Source organism: Calonectris borealis, chromosome W, assembly GCF_964195595.1.
Source record: "Calonectris borealis chromosome W, bCalBor7.hap1.2, whole genome shotgun sequence".
In the NCBI taxonomy this organism is placed as follows: domain Eukaryota; kingdom Metazoa; phylum Chordata; class Aves; order Procellariiformes; family Procellariidae; genus Calonectris; species Calonectris borealis.
The window spans coordinates 36,321,465-36,342,541 of record NC_134351.1 but is presented as its reverse complement, the minus strand read 5'-3'; the positions used below and the strand labels follow the sequence as shown (position 1 = coordinate 36,342,541).

The 21,077-nt window shown below is 39.5% G+C and overlaps 1 protein-coding gene across 4 annotated transcripts; it reads left to right on the top strand.

The window, feature by feature from the left end:
- Nucleotides 1–1,447: 1,447 nt before the first annotated feature.
- LOC142075065 (arrestin domain-containing protein 3-like) lies at nucleotides 1,448–19,427 on the top strand. 4 transcript variants are annotated; one of them, XM_075136069.1, is made up of 10 exons: nucleotides 1,448–1,653; nucleotides 3,134–4,119; nucleotides 8,061–8,142; nucleotides 11,360–11,507; nucleotides 12,739–12,841; nucleotides 13,262–13,518; nucleotides 13,936–14,098; nucleotides 14,927–15,081; nucleotides 15,387–15,448; nucleotides 16,831–19,265. In XM_075136069.1, the coding sequence occupies exons 2-10, from the start codon at nucleotides 3,840–3,842 to the stop codon at nucleotides 16,910–16,912; spliced, it is 1,332 nt and encodes a 443-aa protein (XP_074992170.1). In that variant the 5' UTR covers nucleotides 1,448–1,653; nucleotides 3,134–3,839; the 3' UTR covers nucleotides 16,913–19,265. The 4 variants fall into 4 exon arrangements, with proteins under 4 accessions (XP_074992170.1, XP_074992169.1, XP_074992171.1 ...); XM_075136068.1 differs by lacking the exon at nucleotides 1,448–1,653 and having other exon boundaries at nucleotides 2,815–4,119; XM_075136070.1 differs by lacking the exons at nucleotides 1,448–1,653; nucleotides 15,387–15,448 and having other exon boundaries at nucleotides 2,818–4,119.
- Nucleotides 19,428–21,077: the final 1,650 nt, after the last annotated feature.

Here is a 21,077-nt window from a genome sequence, read left to right as displayed (position 1 = left end):
CCAGCGGCAGGTCCGTCTTGGAGCCAGCTGAAACTGGCTCTGTCTGACATGGGGGCAGCTCCTGGTGTCTTCTCACAAAAGCCACCCCTGCAGCCCCCCCCCACTACCAAAACCTTGCCACATAAACCAAATACAACAAGATATAAGGAGAGTGGAGGGGAATATGGAGGGGCAGGTGTGTCTTCCTCTATAGGGTCGGAAGGGGGTCAGGGTCTGATCTCGGGCCAAAAATGTCCCCGTCCCAGTTATCATCATTATCATCGTCTTGGTAGATGGTGGCCCTAACTTGGGCTGTTGTAACAGGACGCTGGGCCTCGAGGGAACTGGGCCCCACTGGGCCAAGGGGGCTTACTTACGCTCCAATATTGATACGTGGGTTTGAGAGGCCAGGCAGTTGGATCACCATTCTGCTGCGTCCCTCTTGTCCTCTTGCTTAGCTTCTTCCTCCCGTTCAAGGGCGCTACACAGCCCGGTAATTTAAAGCCCAGGCAGCATCTAGGGCACAACTCAGGAGGCCGATCAAGGCACCTTTGCCCTTACCCTGTTTGCAATGGCTGGCCTCACGCCACTGTTCAAATTCATCCCTGATAGCCTGGTGGTTCATCCAATTATCTCGGACCCAATCCTCTACCCATTGGGGAGAGCTCCAACCTTGCTCCTTTCCTAAAGTCTCCAGCAGGTGTTGGAAAGACTCCATCCTGCCGACTATACCAATTAGTGTGGTCCGAACAGTAATGGAGTCTGACAACACATTATAAACCAAACTTTACTGAGGCAGTAAGAAAGATGAGCATCAATGCGCCCACGCGGCGACTCACCCGATCACCGATGGCAAACACAGGATCGTAAGCGATGCCATGTCTCTGGCGGACTATCAGGGACACTTGATGTCCGGGTCATCTGACAGCAACAGCCAATCGTGCTATATCTTTATAAATGTATCTATCTATCTATCTATAGATACACGTATACATATATAAGGATACATAAAAAATAGTGTAACTATGTATACATAAATAAAATACATATTTATATATATTTGTACACTCCTTTATATATATATTTCTATATATGTATATATTGTATACATTGTATATAAAAGTATATATTTTTATATCTGAGCATTTCCTGGTCCAAAGGAAGCAGGCAGCCAACCAGAGGGAGAACTGAGAACATGTAGGTATGACAGTGTCAAAAACAGCCCTCAGCCAATCACAAACCAGTTCGAAAACACATGGGGAATGACGCTGTCAAAAGTGGCATCCTCCCTGCCTGCCTGTAGTGAGAGGGGGCTTCCTTTTCTGACATGCTTCTGTAAACAGAAAGGGGTGGCTGGTCCTGCCAGCCAATCACAGGGCTGCCTGAGAACACGTGGGTATGACGATATCAAGAAATGGCTGTCAGCCAATCACAGAGCAGTATGAAAACACATGGGTTTTGATGTTTAACAAAATGGCAGCTCCCTGCCATAAAATGGCATCTGGAAAAAAAAAAAAAAAAAAGAAAAAAAATAGTGGCCCCCTGTGTATGTAGGGGGAAGGGACTTCCCGGTCTGATGTACTTATGGGTAAACTGGAAGGGGCAACTGGTCCTGCTACCCAATCGCGACAGACCACGTGACCAGAAGAGGGGGCGTGACCTCCAGGGCAAATGGTACACATGGTTGCTGGGGGGGGGGCACCCGTTACTTCTTATCTTGGATAAAAGTTGTCCCTATACTACTAGCTAGTCTTGAAAACTAGGTCATTTTCATGTAAATCAGTACATCTGATCACTCAGGATCTCTTTTAATCAACTCAGAACAACAGCATATCAATATATGCAAATTGGAGAGCTTCAAAGATTGTGGATTTTTGCATTGCGTAGAAATCCAAATTTCCCAGAAATTTCAATGGACTCAGTTCTATGTGTTTAGAAAAACATCCAAGAAGTCTGAACTATGCCTGCAGCCCCAGAAATTGCTCTGAATTGCTGCTGTGCCACTGTTGCAGTGAAACTTAAATTTATCAGTGCTGTTCTCAACATATCCAATATGTCTGAGAAGTAGGGTTACCATCCACTGCATTTTCCACCAGACTATAATCCAGAAACCGGAAAGAGCTGTCTGCTGCCCAGTATGACATATGATCAGGATTCCAACAGTCTGCATATTGCTCAAATCTAATATACTACAAGTTGGCTCACAAATGAAATGATCTTCCTAATAGCCTACTCGCATGAAATGCTTAGAACACATCCCACATCATGACAGCAGCCATGTTATTCTGAAGTTGTGTGTCCAAAAATGGCTTGGCAAGAGACAGCAATTCTACTGAGAGAGGAAGGCAAGTTAGGGCTACACTGTCTGTAGATCATATATAATGGGGGGTGGGGTGGCGTTACACCAGCAAACCAAAATGTTTTATCCATCTCCAACAAGCCTGGAATGGGCGAACCCAGCAAGTATACAAAATACATCATCTGTATTAAAAAAATAAATGAGAAAACACCATAATGCCATATCCAAATTATGTAAGAAGGTCCCCTTCCTTATCAACACATATACAAAAAAATCCATACGAATATCCACTTGGTTAGCAAGATTTGGGTCTTTAAACTTCGCAGATCTTCAAGGACCTGCAGAAGGTAACTGCTGTGCACTTTAAATTCTGTGCAGATCCATGCTGACAGAGGTACATGGTGACAATGAACCCAGAACTGGAAGGACAGGAATTGTGACCCTCCTGTCTGAACTCCATGGATGGAAGAAATGGTGCCATTTCTTGGATAAAAAAACAGCAGCAGCAAACAAACCAGACCCCAAACTAAGATACTGTAGAACAATTATATTTAAAAGGATTAACATAGGAAACTTCACCTTGATAGAAGTTTAAATGTTTACTTTTGCATAATGCCTCGCTTTTGTACCCTCACCCCTCAGTGAATACGGCGGGTGCTGCTGGGGGGGAAGAGGGGGAAGGGCCAGGCCGGCAAAGGCGGCCGTGCCCCGCTCACCTGCCGGCCTCGGCCCGGCTCCCTGCCTACAACCTGCTCAGGACTAGCCGCTTCACGAACAAAAGCTTTGGGCGAGATCTGTAACTGAGCGACATGCCGAGCATTTCCCTGACAGAATCGTTGCTATTTTTGCTGTTAGCCAGGCAACCCGTGGCTGAGAGGGAGAACCCGTGCCGGCCGCGGCCAGACTCCGGGGCCCAGCGCTCACCGCCCACTGCCCGATTTCAGCTGCCAGCTCCTTCCGAGACACCTCCCGGCCAGCCAGCCAGGGCCCCCAGGCCGTGCCAGGCAGTGAGACGAGACGAGACGAGACGAGACGAGACGAGACGTCGAAGCCCTCCGGACAAGGAGCCCTCACACCCCCCGCCGCAGACGTTTTTCTCTCAGTTCTTCGGCACCTATCTCAACACCGCACTGCAGGCTCGCAGCGGAGCCCTGGCTCCACCAGGGAATGCTCCGGCTCTCTGCGCGAGACTGAAGCAATAACAAAAGAAAAACACACACAACAGGGAAGATACGCGCAAGCGATGGAGGAAACCGCCGCCACGACTCGACTCGCGCATGCGCGGCGGGGTTGTTTTTCACAAAGCTGTTAAAGTGAGCTGGCAGCGTGCAGGCAGCTGTCTTTGTAAGGAGATCGCAGCGCTGGGCGGCCGCTGCCACCGCCAAAGTTGGGGTTTTCTCAGTAATTCCGATGAAGCGTTTGTAGGGGACACGCTGATCTTGTTGGCAGGCTCTTTGCGTGGCAGAGGCGTCGTTTGGTGTAAAGTGAAGATCGCATTTTGTATGAGACCTTGACTTTTTTTTTTCCTTACAGTATATTTTTATACACTTTGTTATAAAATATGGTGCTGGGGAAGGTGAAGAGTTTGACAATAAGCTTTGACTGTCTCAATGACAGCAATATCCCCGTCTATTCTAGCGGGGACACAGTCTCAGGAAGGGTCAATTTAGAAGTTACTGGGGAAATTAGAGTAAAATCTCTTAAAATTCATGCAAGAGGACATGCAAAAGTACGTTGGACTGAATCTAGAAATGCTGGATCCAACACTGCCTATACACAAAATTACACTGAAGAAGTAGAGTATTTTAACCATAAGGACGTTTTACTCGGGCACGAAAGAGGTAAGCTTTTCACTTATTCATTCACTACATGTAGACATTTTTCCAGAAAAAGACACATCTTTGCATCGTCTTGGTTTATCCCTTTTTAATATGCAGTCTCATAGAGTTCACTATTTCTAAAGATGAGGAAATGCCGGTTACGTTCTTAGGTTTTATTTTTTATTATTTGAACATTTACTTAATATTAAAACCGTGTTGAGGTGCGTTTTCAAAGTACCTGCAAACAGGACTTTCTTAAAATACCTGCCTTTTAACAGAGCCTTTTCATAAGGAATTGCGTTTTTTTGATATGCAATGTCGTTTTTTTTCTTAGTGATATTAGCAGGATTTGTTTTTCTATGGGGAAAATAACTGTTAAATCAAAACCAGATATGCAGTAAATTACTTTCTTGGTAGCATCCTATCGAATCGTAAGTGTAATTAAAACATAACACTAGACTTTTTGACACATAATAGATACAGGTCTGACTTTCAGACTGATATGCGATGATTTTTAAGGTTGGTTCATTGTTGGCAGATAAAAGATTCCCTGGGGCTTACTTTGACATGCTATCACCACCCCACCTGTATTTTTCCATCTCTTCCTTTGTTCTAAGCTAGTATACTTGTAAATTACTTTCATTTCTTTTATTCAACTCCTCTATGGGGGACCCAAATGTAAAAATCTGTCTGAAAGGCCAAATAAGAGTTCATGGTTGTGCGATCGGAGCATCGCTTCTGAGTTGAGGAGTTCTGGAACCTGCATTCAATGAAAACCTGGTCTGCTAAGCCCCTATAGAAACGGAAAGTGCCCTGCAAATTCCCTTATTTTGGGTATGGAAATGGAGTATTACATTGTGAGCGGGATTGTGGGTCTTAAGTTTGGTAATCTATTGTTCGCATAGTTACGTTGTGAAAGTATAAGGGACTCCAAGCTTGTTTTTTCTGAAGTTTCCACCCTTTGTTAGAAGCGGTTCAATCCTGTTTGGGACCGGTCCTGGGGAGAAGGGAGGGAGTACTCCTCCTCTCCGCAGATTGGTTGCACACGTCAGGTGGTGGCGATGACTTAATTCCTAGCACAAGAAAATGTTAAAACTGATTACGTAATTTGGGTCGGGTGTTTTGGTGTGTTGTTTTGGTTTTGTTTTAAATATGCAGCATATTTACTGCAGAGATCCTCTGCAGTAAAATGCAATTTTTAAAGAAGTTCGACTATAGATTGCATTGAGCCTTTTATTAAGCACTTCTGAAATAAATACTGTAGCAGAGTGGAGTTGCTATTGATTTTAATTATGTTATCGTGATGCAAGCAAGCGCGGGTCACTCATGAGGTGGCTTTGTAGCTCAAATGTTCTTTATACTGCCGCCTTAGAAATAATTCTCTCATGTGAAAGTTCGTTCACCTCTGGTTTGCAGATGACAGAAACGTGCAAACATGCACGAGTCGTTCATAGCAGGATGTATGCTTACAAGTAGGAGGGCGACCCCATGCTTCTGTCTGCTTAAGCAGCAGCAATGACTTTGCATGTGGACTGTAGATCCAAATGCTGACCCCGATAGTAGGTGCTTGGTTTTGGCTGAAAAGGGAACAAAAGGTGGCAGGGAAGGGACAGATCTGACACGTTCCGACACCAGAAGCGAGACAGGGTGCGCACCGCTGCATGTGCGGCACGTAAAAACTTAAGCAGTTGTCCCGGGACATCACTGCCCCTCCCTCGGCTGCAGGGGCAGGACTGCGAACGCCCGCCGCACGGAGTGGAGTTTAACTCAACACCTCGTACCCTAGCATAGTCCGGAAGGCCACGCCCTGTCCCCGCCTTGTCATTGGCCTGCTGGGGTTTGTTAGCCTGTTGCTAAGGCGATGCCAGCCGCTGATTATAGGGGGCTGGGACGTGGGGGAAGAGCGAGGCTGAGGGAGCAGGTTCCCCTGCCCGCACTCTGGTGTGTGCTGGGGGCGGGGCGAACGGGCTCTGGCCACCCCGAGGTCAGCTCTGTGCGGGGTTGGGGGCGCTCCGGGCCCCGCTTCCCTGAGGAGTTACAGAGTATTCACGGTGGGGGAGGGCACTATCTGTGAAGCGAGGAGTACAAATTTACCTTGCTGGGAAACCGGGGGGGTGGGGTGGGGTGGGGCGGGGCGTTTCAATTCAGCAGTTACTGCTTTCTCCCTTGCTGCCTGCCTTCCCCCCCCCCCCCCCCCAGTTATGGATCCGATCGCGGCCTTGGTAGGACGCTGGGGGCGCTGCACTGCTAAGGGGGAGTGCTGTCACCCTGGTCACTTTTTGTTGGGAACGGGGCCTGCCTGGCAATGTCGGCCTTGTCGGCTCAGAGGGCACGCTGCCTTTCTCGGGAAAGCCCATCTCTGGGGACAGACAGACAGAAGCATTCAAGCTCCTGCCGCGCACATCCACTGGGCCAGCAAGGAGCTGTGAGCAGGGGCGGCCATTGGGACCCTGCAACCTCTCACATCCCTCACTCGGTTGTCTTTCCCCTCCCGTGCCCCCGGCCAGCACTATCCGTAATCGCCTTTCGGTAATGGTCAGCACATGCTCCTGAGAGAAGTGCAGGATTGGGGTGTCGCCTTGCACATAGTGCAGGGCAGGCCGGGGCAAGCCAGCAGCATGGCCCTGTGGTATATGACGAGACCGGATGTTGAGGCATGGGTGGTGCCCCTCCCTCTCTCCTTACCTCTGCGGTAGTCAGGCTAGGCTGTGAGCAGAGTTGCTGAGCAAACGTGGTGGGGTGTAATGTGTACTGTATGTATATGAGTGGCTGGCAGGAGATCTACTCGCGCCTGTTTAGGCCGGTCCTCTCCTGCTCCAGCCTAGTCTGTGATTGACAGCTCAGTACTTGTTTACCACAGTTCTGCTGCTCAGGCTCAATGGGACTGCTGATCTGGCAGGAAGGAAGTGAAGAAGGGATGAAAAAACTTATGTGCAAGGAAAAGATTATTATTTTTAATTTTTTAAAAAACAAACAAACAAAAACCTCCAAGTGTTTTTTAACAAAAAAGCATTATACACATTGTTTTGCTCTTTCAGTGTATTGAAGATTCTTATTTCATGACATTACGTGCTGAGGATGCGTTTGTGTAAATAGTGTTCTAGTGGTTTTATATTTTTGCATAGTTTTTTTTCAGCATTTCTGGTGCACTAAAGAAATTAGAGCATCAGCATTTTTGTAGGACAATGGGAACTAAAAAAAATCTTAAAATGTACCAACATTCCTTCATGATGTTTCAGACTATTAACAATAGGTAGTGTCTTTTGCATAATCCCACTATATGTGTTTTTTTTACCCCAACCCTTTTGTATATGAGATGCTCAATTATTTTCTCTAAATAACTTTCTATTTTGATGGAATCAGCATTTTTCTGGTTTTATGGTAATTATATCAGAACAAACCACAAATTTGTTGGAGCATTTAAAGCAATACAAGGAATCATGACTATAAACCAAGGTCAGCTTTCTTGTTGAAATTAGGAAATGTTTGGGTCTTTGCTATCCAAGCAAAATCGAGCTAAACTTTGAATTTTTGATACATTAGCTCTAAACAACATTAATTGGACAGCTTGCCACCTTTTGTGCCCCTGAATTTGTTTGGTACTTTCTAGGTGGTGCTTGTGCACTTTTAAAAAAATCAATTTTTGGACACTTGCTAGGCAGGAGATAGAAGGAAGCTGAATTACTAAATTTAATCTATTAATGTAGCAGACTTAATACAAGTTAACTTCTGCTTTTATGTAAGGTTAATCTTGGAATCTCACCTAACCTTAAAAATTCTGCAGCCATACATCTAGCAGTTAATACAAATGGGCTGGAGAGACTTGTTTCTGGGACGCTGTGTTCTTAGTATTGTAAAGAATGTGTAAATCCCTCTTATTCTGGAAAAGAAACCTATATAATATATTATGCTGTGTAAAATGTTCACGGGTGGAATAGCATATTGAGTTTTTTCCCTCCTAGATGATGACAATTCTGAAGAAGGCCTTCACACCATTCATTCAGGAAGGCATGAATATGCATTCAGCTTTGAGCTTCCACAGATGTAAGTACTTACATGCAGTACACAGCTTGTGTGAGAGAAGGCTAAGATACATACCTGCTTAAGAAAAATTCTTGTGGGTGGAGGGGAAACCTTTTCAATGGTAGTAGTTGTGCTCAGACATGTAATAGAGGACATAATCTCATTAAACTGAAGAGGTTGCTTTTAAACTGGTTAAGAGTTTTTTTCACAAAACAGGAGTAATTGTTGCCCGGTTGGTTACTCTCTCTTTTGACTGAGGTCTATTGACTCATTATGTCTTGTAGTATTTTACCCCTTCACAGGAGAAGGGAGGGGAACTTGTGTCATTTGAGTCCTGCAGAGTGGCTGAGGTATCTTCTAAATGAAACAAGATTTTATTGGAGCCATGCAGGCCATCAGAACTAGTGATAAGATAACAGCTTAACTGTTCGGGCTCAGTCTGAAACAGATGTGGCAAGCTTAACCACATTTGAACAAAATAAGATATTTTTTCTAGTTTAAATAGGATATATGTACTCAGGCTGACCTTTATGCAAAAAGCCAGGATGGAAATAAGCAAATGGATGGGTGGATGAAGCAAGAAACATTCCCATACCTAATCCCGCTTGTCTCAGAAAGCAAAGGTGAAGCAAGAGTGATAGCAGAAGTCTTAAGATAAATTGCCACATACACACACACACACAAAAAAAAGTTTGAGGTGTCTAATGTATACATTGTGAAGGGAAGATTTATACGTAGAGGAGTTGCCAACATGGAAATTGGCTAAAACACAAGTTGCAGGAAAATTTAAATATAAAGGAACAGAGAGAGTCTGGAAATAGATGAAAGAAGGGAGGCAGGAGGAGCCTTTTACTGTAAAAGCCAAGCGCTGAAGTCATTAAGGTTAAAAAAAGTTGGCAGAATATTAGACTAATACCTAATATTAAAGCTAATAAACCATCTGCTTATTAGAGGGACTGGCTTTAGCAGAACCTGTAGATGATAAACGCTTTTACGGATCAGTTTCAGTGAATAGCACAGGGTTTTACAGTAGATATTATTGGAACACTGAAGAAGACCCATATATATGGAGACTTTTAGAAGTCAATTTAAGGTTCAGGTGAAAATCTCATCTATAAGAAGTGATAAGGATGATACCGATATTCCCTTGAGTTAGAAGGGATGTTCAAATATGAAAGAACAAAACAGTATATGTGAAATGGAATATTATGTTTGAGATTAAATAGATGACCAGTAAAATATAGCACAAGCATTGATTAAAACACTAAAGCTCTTTTCAAGTGACTTGAAGGAATAACTATGAAGCCATCTTTGATAATACTGAAAAAATGAAGGCTGGTAATAAAAGGCCTGAAGAACACTAGTTTGCCACTGCCTCCTTACTGTTTCTTGCTATTTTGTATCCATAGAATATTTCTAAAATTTATTTAAAACAAAACCAATGTGGTGGGTTGACTTTGGCTGGCTGCCAGCTTTCCATGCAGTTGCTCTTTCACTCCCCCTCATCAACAGGACAGGGAGAGAAAATAAGATGGACAAGCTTGTGGGTTGAGATAAAGGCAGTTTAATAAGAAAAACAAAAGCTGTACATGGAAGCAAAGCAAAAATGAGAATTTATTCACTACTTCCCAATGGCAGGCAGATGTCCAGCCACTTCCTGGAAAGCAGGGCCTCAGTATGTGTAGTGGTTGCTTGAGAAGACAAACACCATAACCATGAATGTCTCTGTGAGCCCTGTCTGTCTCCCCCCCTTCAGCTTTTATTGCTGAGCACGACCTCATATGGTATGGAATATCTCTTTGGTCAGTTTGGGTCATCTGTCCTGGCTATGTCCCCTCCCAACCTCTTGCCCACACCCAGCCTATTGGCCTTTGGGAATGGGGTGTTGGAGAGACAGCCTTGATGCTGTGCAAGCACTGCTCAGCAATAGCTAAAACATTGGTGTGTTATCAACACTGTTCTAGCCACAAATGCAAAGCACAGCACTATATGGGCTGTTATGAGGAAAGTTAACTCCATCCCAGCCAGACCCAGTACAACCAAATACAAAGCAATAGTGAAAAAAACAAGACACTGACTGTCCTTACTGATTTTGCCTTAAAGGATACTGGGGCAGGATGAAACACTGAAGACTGATTAGAAAATCCTTTCATTTGTGTTATTAAGAAAAAAAAGTAAACATTTCAGATGTACAAATAGAGATGTCAAACCTGTAGCAGAAAGAATTATTCTAGTGAAGTACTAGCACAGCTAGTATTATTCCCTATAGAAGTTAGGGAGGGAAGCTTTGCCCATAACTTATCTTTTATTATGATGCATTTCAAACATAGTGCAATATAAAAATTCTTCCTTTGAGATTAAAGGCAAAAAAAGTTAGGAAAAGACAAGTTACAGTTAACTGGACATGACTGGAATATAAAAATCTTATGTCCTTCATCTTATGATGTTGGGGGGAGGGGGAGGGGAGGAAAAACAGGTAATGCTGAAAGGTTTGGAGTCCCTTTCCACATCTTTTTTTCCCTCCAACTCCCCAAAAGGACTTCCTTTGTCTTTCAGCGTTCGGAGCAGAATAGTCTTTATCTTTTTAGAGATATATATATATATATATATATATTTTTAGATAGATATAGATATATATATATATATATATAAAAAAAAAAAAATGTTTTAAGATGGCCTCATCAGGGTAAAGGAAAAATAGAAGATGCTCAAAATAGCCTCTCTATTCAGAACTCTAAATTGAAACATTTAGGCAAAACAAAGGCAAAACAAACTACAAAAGCACTCGGTTATAGCTAAAATAAACCACCGAGATACCAGCCAAGTAAATAATACACAATTATTTACAGAATACAATGTCCAAAACAATAATTGGATGGTACTAATGCTAATTTTATTTGGTGGTCTTAATTTGACCTTAAAAGGGCATGCTTTATTCTACACTTGAAAGTGGCCTCTTAAGTCTAAAGGAAATGTGTACTCTTCTGGCATTTTCTAGCACAATTCTTTAATTGACTCTTAAAACTTCTACAAAACTACCGTTGGATGAATTGGAGATGATATTTTCTCCCAACTTTAGTCTTATGTTTTTCTGAGATATGGAAACTTTGCAAATAAGTTATGCTTATTATGATGCACTAAAAATACAGTTCTACATACTAATTCCTAATCTGATCAATTGTATCGTTATTGGAAAGAGAGAAAAATTTTACTCAACTTTGACCTTTGTCCTGCACAGACCACTTGCTACCTCGTTCGAAGGCAGACATGGCAGTGTGCGCTATTGGGTGAAAGCTGAATTGCATAGGCCTTGGCTTCTACCGGTAAAATTAAAGAAGGAATTTACAGTTTTTGAACATATAGATATCAACACTCCTTCATTACTGGTAAGAACTGACAGAATTACTCATTCTTTTTCTGGCATAAAAATAATGAAGTATAATAACTGAAACAACATCAACATGTAATTTTACCTAATATTTATTTGCTAGTTAGCTCTTCTTTTAAGTATTATATCAGTTTAGCAACTCTTTAACTGCTGGTATTTTGAAGGCTAAGTTATCCTGTACTTGGAGTTGCTTGATTTTTACGATACATAAAATGCATTTGTCAATCTAAATTGATACTACTAAATTGTAGAATGTCATTAAGTAGGAAAATTTGGTGAACTGTTCCTCTTCAATTATAAATAAAGAATAATCTATGGAAGGAACGGTGCAATTCTTAATATTTTAGTGAGGGACTGCTAACTTAAAAATGCAAAGTAAAAAATTTACTGCAGTGCATAATTGATAATTTCCATATGGATAGTTTTCTACTGATGGGGAGAAATTATCACAATTCTGTATAATCCTTTCCTGAAACTTCATTTTATTAAAATAACTTTAATATCACAACTGCTTTCAATGAGGATTTGATTTCAGTCTGGCCTAAAATTCCTTTATTTTATCCCTTCTTCAAATTTTAATCTAGAGGAAAAAAAAATTTAGAAGTCCATTGAAATAGGTTTCTTGTGTGTATGGGTGAAAAATCAGGCTTGCAAAGGGACCTTGCACAAACTCCATTAAAATCAAAGGTGTCTAATTCGACTTTAATGGGCTTTGGATCAAGCCCTAAATCCTGATGTTGTGTAAAATAAGTCTTTTTAATATAGATGAAACAGGATCATTCAGAAACCGAGGAAATAGCAGGAGTCAAGATTACAGTAGTTTAGCTTAGTTATTTTGTTTCTGAAATACAGCTTAATGGAAAGTGCGAAGATGTTCTAATTTACTGTTAGTTAAATGAAAAGCTCTGCAACAGTATGTTAGGATGAAGCCTTTTGTTTTAAGCTATACAGTATTTATTTTTAGTATTAAAAACTGTTTTAAGTATGGCTGTAGTATGGAGGATGGCAGAAAAAGCAATACTAATACAGCAATGGAATTAGGACAAACATTGTATTTGTATAATGCTGTTTAAATTCCTTGAGACTTTTCCTATGAAAGTAGCTTTGTTTATCAAAATATGTAATAATAAGCGCATTATGAAAATGATTATTTTCCTGTGTTGATTTAAATACCTGAAGAGATTCATGGAGCTCCTAATTTAATGGACAATATTTTTCTCTTCTTGCAGTCACCCCAAGCAGGCACAAAAGAAAAGACTCTATGTTGTTGGCTTTGTACCTCAGGCCCAATATCCTTAAGTGCCAAAATTGAAAGAAAGGGCTACACCCCAGGTATGTAATAGAAGTAATTATAGGATATGTTTTTCCTTCCCTTTTAAAGCTACAGTTTGTACTTAGTGGTTTTATATAAATGAAACATTAAGAATATTTTTACCACCTCAGTCTGCATTTAGCAATCTTCTCAGTATAGTCTGTTAACTAAGACAGCACTACTTGTATCTCTAGATTATTAAAGGACCTAATCTATTAGACCGGTATATTTGGGGTGGTTTTTTTGTAGTTTTTTTTTCCTTTTGGAACAGCTCATGGGGATCTTGCTTCTATTAGCATCAGTGGATGTTTTTCCAGGTAGAGCAGTGATAGCAGCATCTGGTGCGTTATAACAGTATACAGAATGTGACAGTTTGCTTAAGCTGCCTTGTAAATGTAAAGAGAACGTGAAATTCTGGGGTTTTTTTTTGTTTGTTTCAGGTGAATCAATTCAGATCTTTGCTGAGATTGAGAATTGCTCTTCCCGTATGGTGGTGCCAAAGGCAACCATTTACCAAACACAGGCATTCTATGCCAAAGGGAAAATGAAGGAAGTCAAACAGCTTGTTGCCAACCTCCGTGGGGAATCCTTGTCATCTGGCAAAACAGAAACCTGGAATGGCAAACAGTTGAAAATTCCACCTGTTTCCCCTTCAATCCTTGACTGTAGTATAATCCGTGTGGAGTATTCATTGATGGTATGTTGGGCGGTCTGTTTCACTCTCGAGAATGAGTAGCTTCCAACATTCCATACAAATACCTAGCACAGCATTTTGTGATAATTAGTTATGAAAGAAATACATGTTCTGGTATTAGTGTCCTGACAGGAGATCTGGTAAGTAAATTTAGTTTAAATCATTCAAGTTCTTAAAACAGTTGTATGTCAACTAAGCAAGCATTTAATGAGTAGACTGCATTTGTATGTGAGGGCTCATGTTAAGACTCTTCTTTTAACTTGAAGAGCTCATGACTTCATAGGGGCATGGGCCCTAAAAGAGACTATTAGAAACAAGCTCCTCGTGGAAACTTCCAGGGAAAGACAACTTGGACTAATACTTATGAAGTGCTAATAAAACCCCACATTTTAATCATACACTTGTTTCTTTTTTCTTCAGGTATATGTTGATATTCCAGGAGCCATGGATTTATTCCTTAACTTACCACTGGTCATTGGTACCATTCCTCTACATCCATTTGGTAGCAGAACATCAAGTGTGAGCAGCCAGGGTAGCATGAACATGAATTGGCTTGGTCTGACACTGCCTGAAAGACCAGAAGGTAACTTGATAATAGAAATCCCAATCAATTTGCTAGTCTGTTTTGATTTTTGTCTGCTTTATTCATTGCAGTCTTGCTAACAGAGTCAAATTACATCCTTTCATAATAAAGCCCACAGGAAATGTTTTGTGGATGTTTTCTTGCCACCTGCTTGTTCTGTGTAGAACAACAAAGTTTCTTCCCTCCCTGCCTTTCTCTCTTTAGGACAGGCAGTGAAATCCAGCTGCCTTGGAAGGTGGCAGAAATGAAAGCACAGGATGCCATTGTATCCGTGCACAACTTCATTACTTCCACCTCCAGTATCCCAATCACATCCTTGGTTGTAAGGCATTGCAACCCATAATAGCAGTTTCTGGGGTCTCTCACCAGCCTTAGTAGCCAAGGCTTTGTGAAAAGATAATTTTCTTTTCTATGGGAAATCTCTTATGGCCAAAGAAAGAATTATGTATGTCCTTCCTTCTGTTTTCACATATCTAATATCCTGGATTTTTTAAGTACAAATCCCAGACCTGGAGACTTCTGGAGTCCAGAGGACTGCAATGTTCTGTCATTCCTACCTGTACAGAAATAAATTATCTTTGGTATGCTTTAAATTTTAAGGGGATAATTAGGCCACAATAAACAGTGGTCAGTCTGTTTTTGAACATAAGCTTAATATTAGAATAAAATGAAATAGTCTAGTCTCCCTTTTCTGTTTAACAATTTTTTTAAGAAGTCACCTACCTGCCAGTGAATCTTACAGTGATTAAAGTTTAGTATTTATCATGTTATATATTTTGACATGCATAAGAACTAGTTGTTTGAACTGCATGTACTTTCTCCCTTCAGCACCTCCTAGCTATGCAGAAGTGGTCACAGAGGAAAACAGACAGTCCAGCCTTGCACCTATAGCTGCTTTTGATGATTTTGAGAGAGCACTTCAAGGACCATTATTTGCATACATCCAAGAGTTCCGTTTTCTGCCTCCGCCCCTATATTCAGAAGTAGGTATATCTGTCAGAATATGATGATTCATGTATTGTTTGTGTCTGATTTTTTTTTTTTGTCTTGTGAAATAAGTTTAGGAAGCTGTTTCTCCTTCCTAAAATTAGGAGAAACCATTAACATGATGAACATGGAATAAGTTGTTTTTGGGGAGGATTTTTCTTTGTTTGTAAGATGCAGATGAATTGCATCAAGAGTTTTCCATGCCTTTTACAGCATGGGTTACCCTTTTTTATTTTTTTAATCTTTTTTTATTTTTTTATTTTTATTTTTAACATGAACTCTGCAACCTTAAATTTAAAAGGTGCTCTGTGAGGTGCCTTGGCTTCTCTATCATGCTATTTCCTGGAGCTGCAGACCTGGAAGGTAATTTTCCTTGGCAGCACTCTTCCCTAGTCTAATACTTTCTGGAAATTTTCAAAGTGTTGTTTACCATTTTAGCAACATCATTTTTTTAATTTGTGTATTTAAAATAAAAAAATAAGGTTTCAACTCTTTCACCTCTACTGCTTCCTAACATTTTATAGCAACCACTAAACTGTTTTGCCTGCATGTGTGTTTAAGTTCTGTGGATGTAGAGCTTTCAGAAGCTTCATGTAGAAAAGTGACATACTGGTATTCATTTCTGACTTCAGAAAACTTAAGTACACAGTTCTTCAACACTTTTGGCCATTACAGAACTAAAAATGCAGCCACTGAATAACCATGAATGAGATGCAAATTTCAAAGCTTTTCATGTTTACATTTTTCAAGAAAAAGCAGTGATATAGGGCAAAAGAAAAAATGTGTCCTCTGGCCAAATTTTGCCTGAATTCACCCACTTCAGGAAAATAGCATTATGTAGCACGATTCCCACCCCCAGCCTTGAAACACTACTGTGCTAATGAGCGGGCAGAGGGGCGTTTTTTGTGTGCTAGACACTTTACTGAGAACTCTGCTATAGCTTAACTCTAGAGCACAACTCTTAAGTCCTTTTCATTTTAGGTACTTTAAGATTTAGAAAGAAGCTTTTTTTTTTTGAACAAGAAAAGGCTATATGAAGTTAACTGATGCAATGTTGTCTAAAAGATGCACTGTACACTTAAACTATTCTTACCATCCAGTTTTTTGAGACCTAAGTTAGCAGGCTGTACCCCTTCTTTCTCCTATAGAAAGGAAGAAGAGGTAAGGTTTAGAACACATGAACTTTGAAATATCCCATAGGATATTTGAGGGTTAATTGCTTTTAAATGAAAAAGTAGAATGATTTTTTTATTGGTAACTTTCTGCCTTTTCAAGCAAAACTTCTTTACTTTTCTCAAATCAATTAAATATTTCTTAAGTTACGTTTCTAGTGATGTGTTGACATCTTTTTTTATATATCAGATAATTCAAGAGACTTCTATGCTAGTAAAGCAGAAATTTTTTAAGTTTTATAGTAGTTATTCATGCTTATCCTTAAATTACCATCAACCTGTAGTTTAAAGTCTTCCACTGTATCTAATATTAATATTTCTATTAATTTTTATTCAAAGTTTTGTCTGACTAGAAGTTTTTCAATTATTTCAATAACCTTTGGACTGGGAATGCCATATATCATTATAATTGTCTTAAACTTGTGAATTTTGATTTTTGTTTCTAGCAGTTGATTCTAAAATGCACTGGGTTGTTGTGGTTTGTTTTGTTTTGGTTTTGTTTTATTTGTTTTGGTCGATTGGGGTTTTTTTGGGGTTGGTTTGTTTGTTTGTTTTCTTTTCCCTTTTGGTTAGATTGATCCAAACCCAGATCAGCCCACAGATGAGAGACCATCTTGCCCCTCTCGTTGAAGGAATCTATAAAAAGCTGACTTGACTTGGGTTTTGAATCATACCTGCTATGTTCAAGATCAAGGTGTCATAGTGGAGACTTGCTTTTAAAGGAAATGGTATTGCTCTTGCCTGTATGGTGATTAAATGAAAACAACCTGTGATCATGCTTTGACACCTACAGCACATCATAGGACTGCTCCACATGCTTGAAAACCTGAGTGCTGCCCCCCCCCCCCCTTAAATAGTGGCACATACTAGGAGCAGCCTTACTGGCATACAGTCATGTGTTTCAAAACACCCAAACCATGTTGTAAGAGAGGAATGGCTGCTTCTTATGATTTAAAAATTTGCACATGCTTATTGCTTATGTTATGCAGTTCAGTGTCACTACAGCTTTCTCGTTTATGATGGACTGTTGTTACCCTCCCTTAATTGTTTGTGATCTGCACAACAAGGAACAAAAGAAAGCTTTGACAAAAAAAAAAAGCGATGAAGACTGACAAATGCACTGACTTTTTTTAATTTTAATGTAGCCTGGACTTTACCTGCATATGCACATGCTCAGAATTGTCCTAGTAGGCTGATCTTCAGCTTGGATCCTATTGTGGATTTATTTACAAACGTCACATGCCTTCAAGCCAATCCTTCTTGCTGTATGTTTTGCAGCCAACTGTAGTAGACAAGCAACAGATATGTGGGGGTGGGGGAAGAGATAACAGAAGGAAACTAATAAGAGACTTTGTCAAGATTGTATACCTTCTTGATTTCTTTTAAGAATTTGTTGCCTTTCTGCTATTATTGCAAAGCAATGTTTTGTTACAGACTGCCTAAAGATCACTTAATCTCAGGTGAACTCATCACTTGCCAAACTGTTAGAATGCTATTTGTTTTGTTACGTTGCACTGTTATTTCTTTTGTTTTGTGTTCATGTTTTGGTTTTGTTCTTTGAGGGGGATTTTGAATAGGGACATGTACAAAACTTAAAGTGAAAGCAGCACCAGCAGATACCAGCAAAGTGTGAAAAGAACTTTAAAAGGGGATAGTCATATGCTGTCCAGGGTTCATAGGCAGAGAGATATCTCAACTAGTAGGGATGGGGAAGGAGAAGGTTTGTTTGTTGGTTTGTGTTTGTTTTTTTTAAAATAATACATAGTTACCTAATCACCAAAAATTATATATAAAATGAGTCTCCAGTAGAAAGTATATTTCAGACTGCAAGAAAAGTTTGAACTATGGCAACTAAGCAACAGCTCAGTTTGTGCACTTTGTATTATCTTCAGGGTTTATGATACTGTAAAAATAGTAAGACTAAAACTATAATAAAACCGGGCCAGAGTATCAGTGTTACCAGCCATACTCAAATTAGTTTGTGGAGAATTGCTCTGATTGTCTTCTGGGCTAGTCCTGAGAGCTTTAAAACAAACAAACAAAAAAACCCCCAAGAACTTTAAACATACATTCATCTAGAATGTGAGAAATTATATAGAAAAAGCACTCCCCCCTTGAGTGTCCCCTAAAGAAGAAAAGAATGATGGAGCCATTAGATCTGACCAGTGCTTTTATGCTAGAGATTTGTAAATGTAAATTTCCTTTTCAGAAATCATGTAAAAAAACCTATTGTCAAAGAGACATGTCTGATGTTGACTACTTAAAAACTAATCCATTGTGTATATCCTTGTGCAATAAAACAGCTCAGAAGGGAGGGGGAGAGGAAAAGCTGGTGTTTCTGCATTGTGCTCATTCTTACAAAGTTCTGCCTTATTTTTAAGGCTTCATAAATATGAAAAAAATAGGCTTTTCCATAAGTGGCCTTTATGAGAACATGAAAGATATTTCATGTTTCAGAAATGATGACAGGGTGATTAAAATGAGAGTCACATTTTAAGTGATTCAGTTCAAAGGTTTGGGCTTTGATTAGCAAGAATTGGAAATTGGGTGATGTCTTATGCTGGCCAATTTTGTGAATGTCCCTTCCTTCTACCCTCTCCAACCAGACAAAATTTTAAAAGTTGATAAGATTGTTGGCATAAAAGGGCATTCGGTGATTTTACTTTTTTTCTTTTTTGTTGTTTTAACAGACTAGGGAACAATTGCTGATATACATAGCATTAAAGTACTTATCCCAGTATAATGGAAAACTATATATGAAGCAGAATTGACCGATGTTATAGTAATTGACATTGCATCACAGGCTGTGATCAGAGTGAGAAATTCTAAAACCTTATCAAATAAAGACTTCCCATTTAAACTTTTTTGTTAGTTGTTCAGAGGCATTACAGGTTCATAGTTGTAGCCCAATATTTGATATAGAATCTTGATCTGAATTAGGAAAAAAAGTAAAATCCAAGCATTAGAGAAACAAAGTGCAATATTAAATGTTTGCTTTATAGATTATATTCTATGGCTGTTTGTAATATTTTTTTTTTTTTTTTTTTTTTTAGTTTTGGTGCTGAATATGTCCTTACGGACTCTGTTTTAAGAAAACTATGTGGAAAACAAATTAATTTTTCCTATTGTTCTTCCTTGTGGAAAATAAACTTCTTTTTTAAATGCTTTAACTGTAAGCCATAAGATTGTTTGTGACTTAAACATTTAATATGTGTCTTTGTATAAAATAATAGCCATAAGGATTAAATTACTATAGAAATACATATGCTATGTATCAATGACATGGGGGGGAAAACTATTTCTGGAGCAACACCACTGATTAGCAAAAGAGCTAAGTTTCAGCACCTTGAGTTCCTTTTTCTTGTTTATATCAATGATTTCTTGGGGCTAGGTTCCAGATGGGAAGCTACAATACAATCTCCTAAATTTAGAAAATACCAAAAACTTACAGGATATGAATGTCTTTCCAGGACACTGTTTAAAAATTATTGTAACTGGTGACCTCTGTTCAAGTTGTCTAGTATTTTCCAGTACGTATGGTGTTGGCAGGGATTGCACATTTTGGTAGGGGTGGGGGGAAACTGGGGAAGGGGAATTATTTTAAAAGCCAGATAACTCAGTGGTTTGTAGTTGGGATCTGAAGGTTGGTTTGTTGAACTGGGGTCAATAAGGTGCATCTTTCTGTTTCCTTAGAAGTCTAATGTTACCAGATGTTGAAAATCACTATCTGCTATTTGTGTTTTGGTCAGTAGAGCTTTGCAAGATATTAATACAGCTCCTCAACATTCCAGAAATGAAGCACTGCCATAGCATCTTGTTTCTGCATACTGCACACAGCTGAACCTCTGACAGAATGGACTATCATCATTGTTTGGTATCAAAATGTCATTTGACCTAAGGCAAGGTTTACTAGGCTAGCAGCCAGGGACTCAGGAGTCCAATATATGCTGTTCCTGTCTGTTGGTGTTAAAGGTACTGAAGACCACTAAATTCTCATGGTACTGTAAAGTAGGTTTTATGGGTGTATGCTACTAACATAGACAACCCAAACATTTGATTTAACTCCATGTATAATGCAAACGGTAGACATCCTGAATGTGTGAATTCTTGTGTGAAATAAAGCATTCTGATTTAATTTTGAATTTGTAACTGCCAACTATGGAGAATCCAGGAAGATCTTTTAGGTTTTTCACCCATTAATAACACTGTTAATCATTTGTGCCTGAGTTCTGGTTGAAACTAATAGGAAATATAAAAAATAAGGTTGTCTCTCATTATGATCATATACTCAGAACTCCTTTATAGCTGAGTGACAAGGATTAGAATATTTTTTTTCTAATAACAGCACAACCCTTTTTAATAACTAAAGTTTCTAATGCTATGTGGCAATGTTAGAATTTAATTTATCATCAGTGTCATTTAAGGGACACACACTTTGAGCATTTTTGTGCAATATTTTCTTGAAAACACATTTTTAGACCAGAACCACTGCTTATGATTTTTTTTTTACCTTTAGGTTTATTGTTAGCATAAATAAAAAATTGGAAATTACCAGTTTTATTCTGAGATCTGGGTTTTTTATAAAAAAAAAAAAAAAAAAAAAAAACCAAAAAACAAATGTTTGATATTCCTGAATATTAAAATACCTGTGCACTCATACAAATCTATGCTACACCAGGATATAAAACTCATGGCTCTTCTACATCAGCTATCCATAAAAATATACAAAAGGGTGATAAATTCTAAAACTCGAATATGTGAGAGATATTAGGCAATATTGCAAAATTTATCAACTTTTTTTTTTTGCAATTATCTAGCTA

What these genes read in the sequence shown, in the direction of transcription:
- LOC142075065 (XM_075136069.1), top strand. Translation starts at nt 3,840, where the DNA reads ATGGTGCTGGGGAAGGTGAAGAGTTTGACAATAAGCTTTGACTGTCTC. An exon ending in AAGAAAGGGCTACACCCCAG is followed by an intron (nt 12,842 to 13,261) that starts GTATGTAATAGA and finishes TGTTTGTTTCAG; the next exon opens with GTGAATCAATTCAGATCTTT. An exon ending in TGGAGCTGCAGACCTGGAAG is followed by an intron (nt 15,449 to 16,830) that starts GTAATTTTCCTT and finishes CCTTTTGGTTAG; the next exon opens with ATTGATCCAAACCCAGATCA.